The following is an 18,462-nucleotide window of genomic DNA, read 5'->3' as shown; positions in this document are numbered from 1 at the left end:
TCCTGCTGTTCAGGACTAATGTTCTTGGTGTTTCCTCACAAGATCCTGATTCGTTACTGAGCTGGCTTCTCTCTCTAATTTAACGAGCCAAAAAGATGCTTCCATTGCAAAGTGATGGATGCCCTTGCCCTACACCATCCTGTTTCACCTACCACTTCACACATCTAGCACAACCTGTCCTGGTAGTTTTGAACAAAGCACCCACCAGGCAGCATACCTTGCTCATGCCGTTTTGCTCTGCACCAGGTGAGAGCACAGCCCACGTTGCAAAACACGAATTTCCCCATTCACCTACCACCAAGTTCAGTCCATTTGTATGAGCTGACGAGAGCATCTCTAGGTGCTGCAGAAAACCACCCTCTATTTATAAAGACTGCTTGCTTGGATTTCAAACATCTTGACTTTCTGGACGTTTAGCCGCCTTATCCTGGCAGGAGCAATTTTATTGCAACCTATCCAAGACTGCGGTGCTCTTGAGCAACACAGACCATTTTATATGTCTGAAAACCAAACTGCAAGGAAGAAACATAAAGTTGATCTGTTTCCAGATGCCTTGAGGAAGAATCTTATTTATATCTGTTAGAGCCAATTTGTGTCTCTCTTGTACTGATAAAATCCAGCATTTTGTCCTGTGTCAAAGAAATATAGAGACAAAATATTAAGCTGGGCCCTGGTGCTAAACTTCAACAACATCTGGGTGCCTTTTTGATCCAGGGACTCAGAGCAAACTTTATTCTTCTGAAATACTGACTCCTTTCTAGAAGTCATAATTTATTTCTCACACATTTCTAACTGACTGTCATTTCCTATTGATGCTGATTTCAGTGGGAAAATCTTTAAAACTCTGGACTAAAGATATTTGCTATTAAGTAAACACCTTCAGGCCGGATTCTCTCCTTGCCTATGTCAAACTTGCACTGACAGATATCCACAGAAATGCACCTGATCAGCAGTTTAAATAACGGATTTATCATTACTAGCTCAATGCTTCCCCCCAGCCCACCCCCAGCTGATGTGAGGAAGGTAAGAGTAGAGTTTAACTTTTTTTTTTTAAACTTTGATTTTGTTCTTTCTTCAGATAGTACCTGCAACGCTATCTAGCAAAGTCCAGGGATGAGGCACCTCTGCATAATCCCAGCAGCATCTGTTCCCTATACATCTGTGTCCTGCCCCCACAGTGGTCTTCTAGCAACAGAAATTTTCTGACCCTCTAAAATGCTAGGAAATAGTAGCAGCATGGATCAGCTCTTTTACAGTTCTGTATTTGCCTTGTGGCAGCAGCTTACTAAATAAAATTCAATTTTCTCTTTTCTTACCGGTCTAGGCCGCGTCTCTCTCAGGAACGATTTCAGGTCACCTCCAGCCATGAGCTCTAGCAGGATGAAACGGGGAAGTGCCTGCAGGCTTACCCCGATACAGCGCACAATATTCTGGTGGTTGAACTTGCTGTGGAGACAGGGAGACTCAATTATGGAGCAACTTTGATCCAAAAAGCACAATTGCAGAAAAGAATCAAAATGTTTTGCTGTGGGGAATGGTGTTTTTTTTTTTCCTGAAAGTAACAAATCTCAAAGGTAGGGTAACTGGATAAAGCTGAAGTGCTACCCCTGCACTCTGTGTCTGCTTGCATAGTGCAGAAACAGAGGTGGGGAAGGAATGGCTTTTGGCTGCTTTTCCTCTTCCTATATTCTGCATCCTTTTTGGGCTACAGCAAGACTTGTGGGCCACAGGAAGCAGAGAATGTCTGATAACAGAGAAAAGTCTGCTCCTAATTTCCCTATCCAAGGGACAGAAGCTGGGTTAGGGCAGAGTTGTTCCAAATAACATACTGGCACAGAGATCTGCTTATGTATGGGATATTCCTCAAGGCCTAGTCTCTAATACTTCCTTATTTCTCCAGACCTCAATGTGATGGGAAACTATTTCCATGGATTCTAGGACTCAGTCACTGACACGTGACATGACAGCAGCATTAAGTCAATGCCATCTGTTAGTTTTGACTAGTCAAACCCAAACTCCTAACATTTGTTTTTACCTCATGTTCTGATCTCTAAGAGAAATCAAAGGCTCCTATTATCAATTCTGAAAACTGGGCCTAAAAGTTTTCACTTTGGATAATGAAAACCAGTGCGGACCCTCTTGAAAATTTAGCCCTTAATCATCTGGTGCCTCTTCATTTGTAAGAAGAATAGAAAAGGATGGTAATGTCTATCCCTCTTTGCAAAATACTGACAGCCATGCGCTAAAACTACTGTATAGATGTGTTGCGTGGACATCACCTCTCAAAGCACCGTTTTTCTTCGCAATGCTGGGCTTTGCAAGCCTACACAAGTGCTGTTCATGTTATTCATACACACCTAATAATGAGAGCTTCCATGAGGAAGTCCAGCTCATCTTGCTCCGAACACACTTCTGGCAATGTCTGGAAAAGAAAGAACAGGTTGACAAGGAGAAGATATTTAAACTTACAAATGTAGAACAGCTGGCACAATCAAAAGCACTAACATTGTCTGCAGCAATCTTTGTTTCTCTAAAAGAAACCTCACTCTAAGATAATAGCTAGACCATTACTAAACTAGACTGTGAAGCCTGTTGAAAGGTGAAGATCAGAACACATGGCCCATCAACACCACTGTCATCCTCCTCTCAGCAAAGGAAATAGCCCAGAGTGCACAGGGAACAGTGCTCAATATATGGGACTCCACTGTATAGAGAACGAGGAATAAGACCACAGTTCCTGAGCTCTCTGACAGTTCAATACTCCTACCTCCCAGCAAGACTATGAACTGTAACCAGCAGTAGGACTGTGCTGCTACATAACCTCTAGGAGAAAACAAGCTAGCTAGGCTGCTGAAGGCCTGGAGAACCCTACCAGGGTCTCTAAAGATTTAGCTTCACATCCAGTGCATATCCATCCTGTAATGGAGCAGTGAGATCCCCGGAAAACCAGCCATCTCCTACCTGCAGGCTCTTTGACGTATGTGCCAGCTGCTCTTGGCCCTGTGAAGACTTTTGGCCTCTGACTCAAAGACTTTGGACATATTACCACACCAAGTGTAGTATGTGGAGGATGGGCAGAGGATGGATTTATTTCTCATACCTGCAGCCTACTGCAGCTGTACGGGAAATCTTTGCCTATTTACTACTTACAGACCTCTTTTAATAGTCTCACAAGCCCATATGCTACAAATTGTACCATCACTATGATGGATTAAAGTGTTGCAACAGAGCAGCGACCTTTCTAGCCACATCCTTTAGTACTATAGTAACGCTTAATTCATCTTCATTTTTATAATGCATTGGGACTCGTGGGTGAAAGGTGCATGAAACCATCATGATAACTCATACACTGTCACTTACTTTCACAGCCACCTGCAAGGGAGTGGGGTCGCTGGGGATCCCTGCCACCTGACCTTCATATACCTCACCAAAGGCTCCGTGGCCCAAACCCCTGGACAGACCAGAGAAGACAAGAAGGTTTTACTACAGAGAACACACATTATAACACTGTGGTCACAGCTCACAATTTTCATGGCAGTGAATCAGGGAGAACTGGATATTGACACTGATGATACCACTCCTCACACTATGCAGGGGACCAGACCTTGATGTGATCTTTCCTGGACTTTTTGGAAAGCAATCCTCAAAAGTGAACAGTCCCCAGTGAAATCAAGCTGCTGGCACTGCAGCAGCATTCTTTTATGGCTTTGGTGTCAGTGTTTTAGTGGTGGGCGCTCCAAAACAGGTCAATAAAGATAGGTCCTAAGTCTTGGTGTTCCCACACCCTAAACACATTAACATCCCATGATGTTTATGCATCACCATTAAAGAAAACATTGAACAAGAAACTAGGTAGCACAATGGTTCTCAAAAGACCTGAATTCTAAACCAAGTATCTTTTCCTGATTTATTTTGTGATTCTGGGTAAGCACCTTAGCCAGTAAATGGTGATGATAGTGCTTCTAAGTCTTGGTGTTCCCACACCCTAAACACATTAACATCCCATGATGTTTATGCATCACCATTAAAGAAAACATTGAACAAGAAACTAGGTAGCACAATGGTTCTCAAAAGACCTGAATTCTAAACCAAGTATCTTTTCCTGATTTATTTTGTGATTCTGGGTAAGCACCTTAGCCAGTAAATGGTGATGATAGTGCTTTGTAAAGCACTCAGCTCTAGGAATTCCTGTATCGTTTCTGGCACTGATCATATTATGAAATTTACAGTTTTATTTTGAATAAGGGTACAACAAAAAGAGAAAGAAATTAAAGTAATCACAAAACAGATCTTGTCCTATGTCCTTGTGATTTTGCATACCTGTCTATCCAGTCTTCACTTGCTTAAGTCAGCTGGTACAACATAGGTGGCATGTCATAACGACAGAGTGAACTCTGGCAGAGAATGAGGCTGCATCCCAGATCCTGAGTCCCTCTTAACCCTGCATGGGCTGCACATTGGGCAGGAGTAGTTTGAGCCTCTAAGAGACATTCCTGCATCTCGGTCCAGGTAAAAGGCTCTCAATAAGGCTCTCTTCTACAACATTTGTGGGAGAGCCAGGTCTGGCCTGAGAGCCGGACTGATTCTGTTCTCCGATCTATCGGTGGACTGTTTTTGCAAGGGCTGTTGCCTTCCTGTCTGTTTAAAAAGCTGCTGCTAAGGGCAATCTGCCCTGTTGTTGTATAAGCTCTGTCTGTAGTTTTGCCAGGATAAAGACCAGTCTAGGCAATAAAACCACAGTGAGGACTTGCCTTGCCTGTGACTCAACCACTTCTTTTAATAACATTTTGTAGGTATCAGCTTGAGACACTATTTTTGGCTATGCCTGACCAACTTATTACAAACTGAAGGTATAAAACAGATCTCTACAGCTCATAACTCACCCTCCTCCCAAAAAGCCCACCTTCCCTGCCCTTATCAATTCCCAGCTGTATCCTCTGCTCTCTGAAGCTTGCCACATTTCAAAAATCCTTTCAAAGCCCAAGTGACAAAGGCAGCAGCAGCACAGGGCACACTGGAAACTTCCAGATGCAGTCCAGCAAGATGTGCAGGTAAGTGGGAATGAGATAAGAGACAGCAAAACATTGCAGACTACATGAACTGCTCTAGGCATCATCTTTTTTAGCACTGTAAGCTCCCTAGTCTTCCAAGCTCTCCTGCTTCCACTTCTTGGCTTTTTGGTACAAGGGTAATGTCACATTCACAAGTGGCACGCACTGTACCCTGCAGTAGAGCAAGGTGGGAAAGAACTCTGAATTTTCAAGTTTTTCTTAAGAGACTATTTTGAACTTTCCAGAAGTTCTGATCTAGACATGACTATCCTGCTGGCTTTATATTCCTGTCTTTTTAATACTGTCTGGCAGTCTCAAACCCATTGCTTTTCCTGCTATTGTACTTAAGGATATCATTGTCTTTACCAAAGATCCCATCAAAGACTTTAAAAGAGCCTCAGCCTTCCCGGCATTTCATCAGTTAATATTGGAAATGGGCCGTTCACTGCACAGTCTGCAAAAGATGTGTCTGAAATAGTGGTGATGACTCTTCAGTCCCTCTCATAATCCCAGAAGATTAACACTGCACCTGTAAAAGGTTAAGGAGACTGCCAAAGTCTAGTCCCCTCCACACAAGCCTAACTACTGCAGCTTTACATCTTTCTTATGAAAAGGGGCATGAGCCTAGAAGTGCATGAGAATTTGTACGTGCCTGCACAAAGACATGAGTTCACATCTGTGTAAGAGAGCCAGCATACATGAGTGTGAAGCATGGGGAAAGCAAAGATGAATTTACCGTATGAGGGAGATGTTTTTTCGAGGCACCTCTTTGAGGTCACTAATGGATGTGGTCTTTCCTGCAAAGCAGTAGTTGGGATTGTAGTCTGTCATGATAGTGGAGGTACGCAGCTTGCTCAGCTTATATTCTGGGCTCTGCAACTCCATCTGCATGGCTTGTAGCTCCTGATGCTTCCGACGATATACTAAATATGGAGAACACAGTAAACCAGAGACACAGATTGACTTTGGAACAGGATAGCAGCCGTGCAGCATGTCTCACTGGAATTTGCTGTGTGGCCAAATTTCGGCGAATCAAACCAGACAGTGCCACTGTCATCAAATAATTACGGACAGAAAATGGAATCTGAAGTTATCCAGGAACCTTTGATTTACACATCTCATGAAGAAACAGGCTTGCTCTTGAACTGTTTGGAAGAAGTAAAATGAATTTCGCTTGCCGAGATCTCTGATTTCACAGTTCTGAGGTTTTTGTTTTGTTCTATTTAGTTTAGCTGGACCTTCCAAGTATGAGTCCAGTTCCAAACTTGAGGGAGTCAGGGTATAACCAACTTTCCTAAATCACGTAGAAGTGACTAAAATCTGAAATGAATTATTGCATCATGTTGTTCAAAATAGATAGACTAAACAGTTACCTCAGAATAACACATTGTACATAAAACTAGCTCATTTTGCAAAACTTCCTCTGTTTCTAAACAACAGAGTTGGACTAAATTTGAAATCAGTTTATGGTAGTGTTATATACCTTAGAATCACTTCACTGATACTTCTGAAATGTCATTAGAAATCACACCTTGAAAGAAGATCCTGTGAATCTTCCTTGAAATAGTAATTGATATTGCAGTATTTTTTTCAAAGCAAGATGCCAATCGTGAGCAGGTTAAATCACTATTACCCTTACTATTGATTTCTGTGGGAGTTGGATTGAGCCCAAAGACTGTGACGGTAATAGCTATTGCATCTTCTCCAGCAGATGTTGCTCAGGGGAAGAATTTAAGGGGTAAACATGCACTCGCAAAGGCAGACAGATGTAATGACCTATCCACAAACCCTTCCTGTCCTCCATTTTCCTCCTCATTGCTTTTGCTTTGATTTTTTAAATTGCTGCTCTTTCCTGAGATGGCAACGATAGGCTAGTTGGATGGAAAGAGGATTACTCTTCCACTCGCTGAGAATCAGTTATTTTAAAGGAGACTGTCAGGCCAGAAATCATACATGTAGGACCATGTGTGTGCAGCTGATAACTCCTGAAATTCTTAAAACTGAAACAGCTGTGCAAATCTAATTTAATAGTTGCTATTTGCTGCTCTGGGTACATCCCTCCCCTCCCCCAGACTATATACAGTGTGGACAAAGAAAGGTGGCGGAGCTGTGGTTTAAATCCCTGGTTGCTTTTCATTGATTCAAACCTATTCTGCTTGCAATCGAATGCAGGTGAGCAATTGTTTAAAATAAGAAAACGAAAGGGTGAAAAATACCTTTTAGAATTTCAAATAAAGATGCCAAGAATTCCCACATCCTATGAAGTAGCAGTTTGTAAAAGGGGAACCTACGCGAGAATTTCAAGCTTAAATGTCATACAGTAAGAGGCTAAATCTGTATATAGGTACACAAATAAAGAAGCTTGCTGTTAGGCATTAAGCACCAACAGCTCTCACAAAACCAGTGGCAGTTGTGTTCTGGCAGCTTTACACTACAACACAAGCAACAACGTCTCTTTCGAGATGCAGTCAGTAACTGAAACCTTCTCAAATTGCTCACTGTGGCTAGAAATCTGAAATCTGAAGTTAAGGCATGTGTGTGGGAAGGTGTCATTAAATACAGCAGTAGCTAAAAACCCGAATCCTTTTGCCTCCCAGGGCTCAATTATCCTTGGCTCAGATCCAGCCCTCATATGAAAGTATCTTTTGGAGAGAAACACTCACCTATCATGATTCCTGAAAAAGCCAAAATTAAAGCAGCTACCAATGCTGAAGTCACTACAGACAAGACCAAGGAGAGAGGGAGATGAACCACTGGCTCAGCTGTAACAGAGGCAGGAGAAGAAGGAATTACATGTTTGAAATGATCTTCCAGCAGCCACTTTTTTGCAGACAGATTTTTCTGCTCTTCCTTCCATTTACTCATCTGCTGCTCCTGTAGTATAGGAGCAACCTCTTGCATGATCAGGTCTCAGGATCTATGACCTCTAATACCTCATTGTTTCACTTTCCTCAATTAATATCAAGCCGTTAAAACAGATGGTTTGCTATCAATGAATTAACATGTGCACTCCCTGGGTATGAAAACAAGACCATAAAAACGAAGGGCAGGAGGTTGGGGGGGGTGGAAAGAACATTACATTGCCAGGGTTAAAGTGCTGCTATCAATGCCAAATCACAGCAAAAGCAGAAGGAGGACTGCAATATATCATCTCCTAAATGCATCTAATCCAGGCAGAAAAACCTGATAACAGTAAGTGCAGTACAAAGTATTCCATAGCTGCAAACTCACCTGGGACCACAAGGCATCCAATGACCATCTATCAAGGTTTACTTCACCCTGGCAAAATGACCATGCTTTTCACCCATTTTGCAGATGGGAATGGTAAAAATAAAGAACAATTTTCCCATGCCAGTGACAAAGCTGAGAGCAGGATCCCGAAACCCTGGAGCCACTTGCTCTAATTGCTGGGCAAGCATATGAAGGAAACCTAGTAATGGAGCTCTGAGCACTTGTTTTTTCAAGTAAAGCAAGTACAGGCACTGTCTTTAGTCTTCTTCAGAGATATCTCACGCAGAATTTCTTATAGACTCTCCACCTGCACCTTGTATGTCCAAATCCACAGGAACATAAATTCTCCTTCACCTTGTACATTTTTTTGGTTCTTAAGAGGACTGACCTGGAATTTAAGATTAGCTGGAAAATTCCTTCAGTGAGCAAACTTTCATGACTTCAGAGCAGAATGAGAGCATCAGCGCAACCAGGCACAAAATTTGACTCTTCTCAGTGCTGCCCAGTATGCCAAACATATACTGTAAAGCAAACCAGCAATGCTGCTCTGTGCACCATTCCTCAGCACTGATGTGTTTATATCCTAGCAAAATAACACTGCAGCATATACCAGCAGGAAAGAAGGTAACATTCAACAGAAGCCAGTTTTAAGAAAGGCTAGATAACACTTTCAGGATGTCTTACAGTCCAAACTACAGATTTTTGCCATGCATTTTCTGTTTCACATGCTGGCAGCCTACCCCATAACACCTACTTACCTATGCAAGACACACCATCCTCAGCCAACTCCGTGCCTGGCTCACAAAAGCAAATGACTTTTTGAGTCTCAAGATCAACACGGCACTCGTCCATCTCACAGTGACTGCAGTTAAGATGCAGCCTAATATCCACCTCTCCGTGCCCCTCTGTCACTAGGGAGTGGATGAAAGAAGATGAATTAATTACTGTAAAGATCATTCATATCATTCCCTTGGGCACTGACAGAAACAGGGGACATGGTGGTCACGGTTGCCAGATGTGGCAGGGTGGGTCCTGTCTAAGAAACAGATTTCTCCCCACCTTCCATAGCTCCTGTACTTTTCTCATGTAGAAAATAACATCCATCTAAATTAGCCCCATTGCAGTTGAGGTACACTTGGCTTTCTTTGAGCAGATGGTCCTACCAGGTTAGTAAGGAGGCTGCTGCCAAGGCTAAGAGAAACGTGCCCTTTTAGCGGTCCGTGGGGCTCACCCTTTTCTTTCCTGGCTTTTACTCCCTCTGAGATCAAACATTGCGATGTTTTCAAAACTTTCTGACTGAATCTATCAGGCCAGAGTGCATCTGTATTTGAAAACACTTTTGGCTGTTCTAAAGCAAACACTTTTTTTGAGCAAATAGATATTTTTGTATTTTCTGAACACATCGCAAACATATTCAAGACACTGACTTTTGGGCAAATACAGGCTAGAGTGGCAGTATTTATCACATCCACGCACTGCTGGGCAGCACTGCACTGTTTTCTCTAGAAACTCCCTGGTCCAACCTGGATACTTTGCTGAAGGATGCTCTAAGGAACATGTTTGTTAGTGAATAGTCAGGTGCTTTGTCTGTTTCTTTCCTAAATTATCTGAACTATGAGGTTCTGTTACCACTTTCCTTGGCCAAAATTATTCTATAGGCTAGTAGACTATATTGTTGGGAAGTGTTTTCTAATAGCCTTGATGTCCTCTCCACGTGCTTTTTTCCTGCTACTTCTGTTTATTCTCCATTGGACTTTGTTATGCTATCTTTCTGCCTCCTCATGTTCATGATGACATTAAGCTGTACCCTTAAAATGTCCAACAGATGCAAACTATTCTTAACGTGAAATAAACACACTAGAAGACTTCTGACCAATATGAATACCTTTAAGTGCTGGAGTGTATAAAGTACCAATTGGATTAATAAAGGACACACCATCCTCCCCATCCATCTCTGGATCATTGTCCACTGCAGCATTGCCACCTATGTCAAACCAGAAGTTATCTTAACAGGCTGAGGCTCATTGGCACTAAAATACAGATAAGCATTGCAACATGCATGACTTCAGCATATTTAGGGAGGCATCCAAATGAGAAAAGAGAATAAATCAAAGTATTTAACATATAGGGAACACTTAGCGTGTTGTGGCATGAACCACTGGTCTTTTATCTCTAGAACTTCAATTTAATAGCAGCAGATTGTGACTAATCAATGTCTTAGCTCTGTTTTAGGCAGACTGTTGCAAACTAAGGCACAAACTTAATCTTTAACCATTTGGATGCTTTGAAACATATAAGCCCTTCTTAAAATTAATGTAGCCAAGAGACTGGAAAACATCAGTACTCAAGGGCTAAGTTCAGTACCCTTGCTGATCAAGGTATGTACTGTGTCAGCAGATGGAATGAATAATCTGATATCCTTCCTCTCCTTTACACCCTGAAAGCAGGGTGGTCCACCAGGAGCGGGGACTGAAGGAATTTATGAGTTGCTCATTTGTGCTTGGGCATGTAGAACATATTAGAAGCACAGTATGGGCCATGTATTTTGTACTACAAGCATGCAAAGATTCCGCCACCCCACCCAAAAATGGCTTTCCCTCTTTAACCATTTTCAGTGAAATTAAAATTACGTCATGTGAGGCATTCTGTTGGAAAAAAAAGCATTACACAGCAACATTGGTACAAAACATGCATTTAATCATTTAAACTCATTACTTCCTCTCAGGATTCCTAGTCTATCATACACTTGATTTAAGCTGTGGAGAACCAGGGGTTAAAAAGTCCACCACAGTGCAGATGGCTGAAGAAACTATGTGGCCCACGAGATTATGGGTTAGTAGAGATCTTGAATCTGGCCCACACCAGTTATAATCAACATAATGCCATCTGACAGCTGTCCTGAGACCCGCAGCACATGAAATGAGCTCCTCGTTGACTGAAGTCAACACCACCATCATTATTAAGAGGGGTCCTGGCTGGCAGCCTGAGCCTCTGCCCCCAGAGACCACCTGTGCAGGACCAAGGCCCACCCACAGCAGGGCAGGGTAGAAGAAGCTCCATCTTTCCCCGGCATAAAGCCTGGCTGCCAATCTCCCGGACCAAAGTCCTCAAAACACAGGTGCTGGCAATGGGAGCACATAGCCTGCGGCTCCTCTTTCTTCAGCACTACAACCCCAAAATGGAAGGTCAAGAATCACAGCAGGATCTTGATGGCACATTTTGCAGAGCGCAAAGCCAGGATTACAGCTGAAGGACTGACATCTGGCTATTTGCTCAAAGACTAAATGCCATACGTTCATCTAGTGCTAAAAAGGCAACACACAGACATACTAGTACATAATAGTCAAATACGCTAGCTACAGGAGAATTATCTATCAGCATTTTGCTGATCATTAGCACTAAAGGAGGGGAAGGGACACCTTGAACATGAAGCCACTTTACCTATATATCCTCCGCCTCCTCCACCTGAGGAGCACCCCCCTCCACCCCCTCCGAAACCCCCTCTTGTCTCCCACCCCCACTTCTTCATGGCCTGGGGGCAGGATCTTCCTCCAGTAGCACCTTCCAGCAAGGATTTTCCTGACCACAGGAAGGAAGTGTTATCATTCCAGCCACCTCCACCACCTGCAGTTAAGAGAAGAGAAAAGGCACAGGTAAGGGTTATTTTTGTGTAAAAAACACTGCAGGGATCTGCAGAACAAACACTCCTTCAAAGCATCTCAGCTGAAAGTAAGAATCTCATGCCTTGGTTAGAAGAGGGGATGTGCTTGCTACACAGTGCTACAGAGACCTTTCTGTAGGGCTTTTGACCACGTTAATCATCTGCACCTCTTTTCACCTACCATACAAGGACAAGTATTTTCTATGGAAAATGTAAAAAGATATCCCTGACTACTCCCCAAAACCACTTGTTTCTGGCTTACAGAGCCTTCCCCTTCTCTTTGCAAAAACCCTATGTCAGTTCTGAAGTGAAATAAAAGGAATTTAGTGAAAGGGATATGAAAACATGTCCCAGCCCCGCTCTAAATACAACGTACTCACCAATGACTCACTTTCAGCTCTGCTGGTTGTTCAGTCCAAGGTCTCTTCACAGAGACTTCTAGCCAGGGTGCAATTATGCTCTTTCTGCATAAGCCAGGGAAACTGTGAGTATGTCTACACAGCACAAGACAGTGCAGGGAGCAGGATAGCCATATTGGCACTGCAAATTCCCACATCAAAAATTAAAAAACTTTGCTTATGAGAGGTACTACATTATTTTGGGAGAATGTTGCCATTGCTATGGCTATATAATTTCCCATACCCTTATTTAGGCCAAGTATCCTGCACTGTGGGTACATCCTATATGCACGTTATACTTCTGTGTTCCCCCTAAACTGTGCTTTCATGAGTTTCACCTCACCTCCTTGTGAGGAGGAATCTGGGAGTATCACAAATTCACCAAGGTTTTCTTAAAAAGAATAAACTTTCCTTACCTGCAGCTCCTGAATTTCCATTCAACCCTGGAATAGAGGAATCATTCTCCAGCCTTTCTGGATGAAATGTGTCTGTTTTGGCCCTGTAGGCCCTGCCACCACCTCCTGCTGCAATTATCAAGGGGACCGGTTCTCCATTCTCCATCTTAACAAATTCAGAAATAAAGGCAGTGTTCAAACTGAGTCAGACACACAAATGGAAGTTCAACCACATGCTAGTTACTGCATGTTGCACTAAGCAGGCATCTAGGGCTGCCTGGCACTACAAATTGCCATTGCATTATTTATTCATCCACATCCAAAAGATTAATGAATAGCACTAGTCCCACCAAGTTCTGCAACACAGGACATTGGCATCAGCAGCTCTGTGAGTTGTACCTACAGTGCTGAAGGCTCTTAGAAAGCTTGTAATGTTACCGTATGATGATTTTCATCAAATGAAATAGCTAAGGAGCACTGCTCTGTATAGTGCAATATAGCGTCTCCACTGGTAAAGGACTGCTACAATGGAAACTAACTGAGCATGTGGAGTTATGTAGAATTATGTAGAAGCTGAGAGATCTAAACATATTGTTAATGCCCAAAACTGGTGTTTGGAATGAGTACTGTCTCAGCTAGCACATGACAGAAAAGATCAGTGGTCCCTAGCTATAGGGTTGCCAACAGAAAACATACAGGTTATCCTCAACTTTTCTTGTCATTGCACCGTATAGGCCAAAGGGGTAGCTGAAGTCTAATGTTCCACAATGACAGATTTGAATAAAGTCTTGTGGAATTTGCCCTTTGCTGTAGAATTATGCTTCAGCATCTCAGCTTGCATTGAAAAAAACCTCCAGTTCAAACTATTATGTTTGCAAAGGAAACTCCAAGCCACTGATGCAAGTGTGGCCATACTTTGTAGCAGTCCTAAGAAGTGTGAAGGGCTGACGCGGCTCACTACAGCTATCAACTGGAAATGAAGGATACCTGGAGCTCACTTTGTGGACCCTTCCCCAGAGGTGTATAAAGGGTTCTCAGATATTTCAGGCTGGAGTACTAGAGGCAAGTGGCAGGATGTGTTCATGCTGAAGGTGTGCGGGAAGTATGTTTCCGTACCTTAAATATGTAAGTTGCACCTCCCCCGCCTCCACCTCCTCCTGCCCATTCATTGACGCTTCTGTTCACCCGTATCTCTTCTTCAATCACATTGTTCTCTCCAATGCAGACTTTCTGTATAACATCATTAGTCTGCAAATAGAAGACCACGTCTGAATTCTGGTAAGAAATCTCCATGTCCTTGTACACACACAGGCCTCGTGGACCCTTCACCCTCCCAAACCAATAAATTGTCCTCCAGTGAAACTACATAAGCAGAAGCAAGTGAATGCTCTTCTAGAAGAATCTTGCTTTCTGCTTCAACCTTCATCAGAAGAATTTGTTGCCATTTTAATTGAATTATTTTGAAGCAAGCTCAGTGCTGATATCTATTACCCTGTAAAATAAGCTCCATAAACTTTTAACATACAAGATGTAGCAGAATTTACTGCAAATACTTCCCAGCATTAACTATCTGTATTTCACAAGTAGGGGAACGGAGTAACTCAGCGATGATGTGACTCGCCCCATGTCACATAACAGCCAAATGGCAGAATCAGAGAGAACCCAAGTTTCTTTACTGCTCTTCCAGTGCCCCATGGGTTGGGGCCAGGCAGCCAGCGTGCATCTATCCAGAACTAAGGTGTATTGGTGGCTCATGTAGATGTACTAGAGCTAGCTTTAACCTAGGTAGTCATAGAACGGACAGTAGCAATGAGCTCAGCATAGACTAGCTACCTAATATTTATCTAGACTTCCAAGTAAGTTTTGATGTTGATCTGATGCTTATGCTGTAGCAGCAATTTTACTGTAATTACCAGTGCTGGCTAGTTCAAAGCCTACCAAAACAGCTGCAGTGCCACCTTTGATTGCGATCTTGACCTGATGTTAAAGAAAATACCTCACTAAAAAGCCTCTGTATTTCCTACTTAGCACTTTTTTCCCCTCCACCAATTAGCACCAAATGTAATGAACCTTCTGTATTAGGCAAATGACTGAATTCACTAACTGACGTAAAATACAGCATTAAACCATCATTTATAAGTACTTCTGGACTATGATCCAAGAGAGGTAACTGTCGCTTCGATTTTAAATTGGAGCACTAAACTGCATGACAAACAGGACTCTGCTGTGAGTATTTTTAAGTTGCAAGCTTTGCTTCCAGCTTATTTTACTTTATGTGTTTCATCTCAGCAATACTGTCTTGTTATGCACACTGAACTCACTAAGTCACTTTAAGTGGAACACTTTAAGGGAAAAATGCACAAACAGTTATAGTAGGATTGACCTTATGTTTCCTTCTACTTTCACATATGTGTTTTCTTTTAGAAGAGGAACATGATAAAAGCATCCTCAAGTTACAAATTATTCTGTTGACCACAAAATGTGTCCTAGGTTGTGCCAGAGAATGAATGGCATCCATTTTGTATGTGCAGACTTGCCTATGGAACTAAACAATCCTCCTTTCCCTAGTCTTCCCTCTCCTTAATTGATTTGGAATTGGGTGGGAATGATTAATAAAATGACAAAGTCAATGACCCAAAGGAACCACTAGATTACAATTGAATTAAAAAAAAAAAATCCTTCATGGCAAAGACATAACTGATTACAATCCAATCTAGTAAAAGTCCCTTCTACAAGTCAATGCAATCTCTTTGCCTCAATGAAAGAATTACATTAGCACTCAATAAATTCTCACTAAGATTACAGTGGCCTGCAATTTAATGAGTCTATATATTACACTCAGCTGGAATGTCCTAGTTATAGACGTTAGATGGAAGTTTGAGTTACGGCATTTCTCATTTTAAAGAGGCTTCATATTAATGGTTTGTTTGTAGATACGTATAATTCCAGTTTTAACATTATTTACTTCAGCACCCAGCCTCCAGAACCCCTCTTTCTTGTCTACATCCTTCAACCTTTCTCTGCTGTAACAGACTGCTAAGCTTTCATCTCTTGGATGCCAGCCATTAGCAGTTGAGAAATGCACAGCATTATGTCCAGCTCAAACCTATAAGTGAAATTTCATCAGATAATGCTTGGTTTCCTCCATAAGAATCTCCTATTCCCTCATCCTCCAAAGAATACTAAACGATTAATAGATTATTGTTCCTGCAAATAGTGGAAGTTGCACCTTTCTGTCAAGGCATGTGCAGCAACAATTGGTTAGTAATACAAAAATCAGGACTGACCCAGCAGTGATTAATTTGTCTCTCTCATTCCCATACAGAGAATAACCAAACAGGCCCTGTGAGGTGGGTGTCTCCAGAATTGCAGAGTACTATGATAACAGCAGGACTGGGCTCAACGGCAGAACAAAGACAACGCCTTTGTGAAGTCAACCTTGAAGACTGATCTCCGGAGGAAAGGAAGGCAGGGTTGTATTTTCTCTCCGAAAACCCACACAGATGCTCTGAGATATGCAGATCAATCAGGAACCCGTAGTATATTATTAATGGGGCCTGAATGTTGAAGAGGAAGTGAGCACAGTGACATGGTACTTCATCTTTTCACATTCATGCCCTCCAGTAAAACTGTAGCTATCCTTTGAACCATATAACCCCAAACCCCTCAAGGACAATGGTTTTCTCTGTAAACAGATAAAACCCCATGGATTTGTAGAAGGGATTAAAGCAAAACAGAAAGGGCAATCACTTACACTAGGACAAGCATCTTCTCCTTGCTGTCCCACCAAGATATACAAAGTATCATCCTTCTGGAGGTCAAAAATTCCCAGCACAGACACGCCGTGGGACCGCACCATGGTGTTCTTCCCTCCTTTCCCACCAGCAGCTCCATAGCCTGAGATGCTGCAGGAAAAAGAAAACAAGAGCCTGGCACCTGAGTTGTCCCAGACAGGTGGAAGGTAGTACAAACAACTTTGGGGCACTGAGTGTTTTGCACACCTGAACTGTACACAGTGTCACAGGGCTGTGCCCTGAAGATCTGACACTCTAAATAAACCTAAACCCAAAGCTTGAAGACTGAGGTTCTCTGCTCTACATGGACCTATGAACTTGGGTAGCTACAAAACAGCTTCTTTCACATTGATTCTTGGGCAAAAACTCGCTGAGGACCAAGTGAGCAAGTCCCTGTAGTTTTGAACTTTAATATATGAAACACATCTTGTTTCCCAGAAGGCACACCCTTGAAAGGTTTGCAGCAAGGAAGAGAAAGAACAGAAGCAGGACAACTGGTAAGTACAGCACATATGGCTAAAGAGAACATTAAGCACGAGACTGACAGGGGGAGATTTGAGAAAGCAGACAGCATAACTGGTCCTGGTAGCACGGACCAGATGGGAAACAGCTCTCCTATTCCCAGGACCAGAGGAATATAGAAGAGTAGATGGATACGACACTACCTGCAGTAAACAAGGAAGGCAAAAGCCCCCTGGCTAAATGCACAGTCACCATGAACGTCTCACTGTCTCCAGCCAGGAGTGGCTAGGTTGCATACACAGGCTGCTGCAGTCTCAATTAAGGCTCCAGGACTTCTATTTCAAACAGTCAAGATTCAGAGGTCCTGACTGTTGTTGATCTACCCAAAGATTTGGCTGTACCACTGTATTGCTCAGCTCCTCCCTCTCCCCTTCTAAGTACATAAACAATTTACATACTTGAAGCAGCTTTTATCAAAGGATTTCAAAGCACTTTATAAAAATCATGATAAAACACACATCTCTGCTGCAACAAAAGACAGAGTTACTCAACTTTCTGAGCAAGTGAGTGATGGTACAGCAAGCTCTATTTAGATCTGAAATAAGCAGGTGATTCTTCACTGACATTAGTAGCTTTGCAGCTATTTCCATGAGAACAAAATTCAACCTGGAGCATGTAAACAGTGACTGCAGGGCTGAGAACACAAAACTTCCTCTCGGCTTCCTACCAGTTACAGCATAGGTGTTCCGCTTTAACTCCTCCTTTCCTCTAGCACCTGGTTGGTTTTTGCCCAGCACAGTCCTGCATGCAAACAGGCTACAAAGCAGAACAAACCAGGTTTGTGAGCACCTTGAACAGGCTGGGCAGCCAGCTCACTTTCAGCCAGTAACTTGCCTTAACGATTAGCATGAGGAACTCACCTTGTGATACTGCTCTGCGGCAGCCAGCATGGAGCAGTTCTGATGTCAAAGCAACTATGGAGCATCAAGTGCCTCATAAGGCTCATTAGATCCTCGCAATGTGACATGATTATGTTCACGCCACTGCTGATAACCAAAGCAATCATTCCTCAGTAAGGCTGCACTGGAGCCAGTAGAAAAAGTGATGGACAGAGCACTGGGCTACCCTGAACAGATGCTGTATGAATCTGAAGACTGAGTTGATTTGCTGTTGAATTTCGTACTGGCTAATGAGGTGCACTGTCAGGCACAGCAAGCTGGCAGGGCTAATTGGCTGCAATCACGGGCCATATTTTTCTGTGTATGAACAGATTTTGCATACAAGCAATGATGTCAGGAAGTTCAGACATCAAGTTCAGAACCCATTTTGGCCTCATCCAAAGGCTGCAGACAAATAAAAATCGGTAGATTCAGGTGACAGTCTCTCCCTGTTCAAAATGGGTGTCACTATTTAAACAGATGGGTTATCTTGACTTCAAGTTTTAGCAGGATCCCTTTCCTTAGGCACAAC

General features: G+C 42.7%; 1 protein-coding gene across 1 annotated transcript in view; it reads right to left on the bottom strand.

Moving 5' to 3' along the window:
* The window catches only part of ALK (anaplastic lymphoma receptor tyrosine kinase), a gene marked incomplete at its 5' end in the record, with an annotated part of 57,375 nt that overhangs the window by 11,708 nt on the left and 27,205 nt on the right, over positions 1-18,462 (bottom strand). Inside the window, 11 exons of the mRNA XM_009574370.1 lie at positions 1,317-1,446; positions 2,358-2,422; positions 3,361-3,451; positions 5,788-5,974; positions 7,715-7,813; positions 9,041-9,193; positions 10,168-10,266; positions 11,724-11,906; positions 12,758-12,902; positions 13,853-13,984; positions 16,491-16,641. Coding sequence (XP_009572665.1) covers positions 1,317-1,446; positions 2,358-2,422; positions 3,361-3,451; positions 5,788-5,974; positions 7,715-7,813; positions 9,041-9,193; positions 10,168-10,266; positions 11,724-11,906; positions 12,758-12,902; positions 13,853-13,984; positions 16,491-16,641 — 1,435 coding nt within the window. The remainder of the gene's footprint in view (positions 1-1,316; positions 1,447-2,357; positions 2,423-3,360; positions 3,452-5,787; positions 5,975-7,714; positions 7,814-9,040; positions 9,194-10,167; positions 10,267-11,723; positions 11,907-12,757; positions 12,903-13,852; positions 13,985-16,490; positions 16,642-18,462) is intronic.

Source organism: Fulmarus glacialis, unplaced genomic scaffold, assembly GCF_000690835.1.
Source record: "Fulmarus glacialis isolate BGI_N327 unplaced genomic scaffold, ASM69083v1 scaffold14390, whole genome shotgun sequence".
NCBI classification, from domain to species: domain Eukaryota; kingdom Metazoa; phylum Chordata; class Aves; order Procellariiformes; family Procellariidae; genus Fulmarus; species Fulmarus glacialis.
Note: the sequence above shows the minus strand (reverse complement) of the source record. Positions and strands in the feature narration are given on the sequence as shown.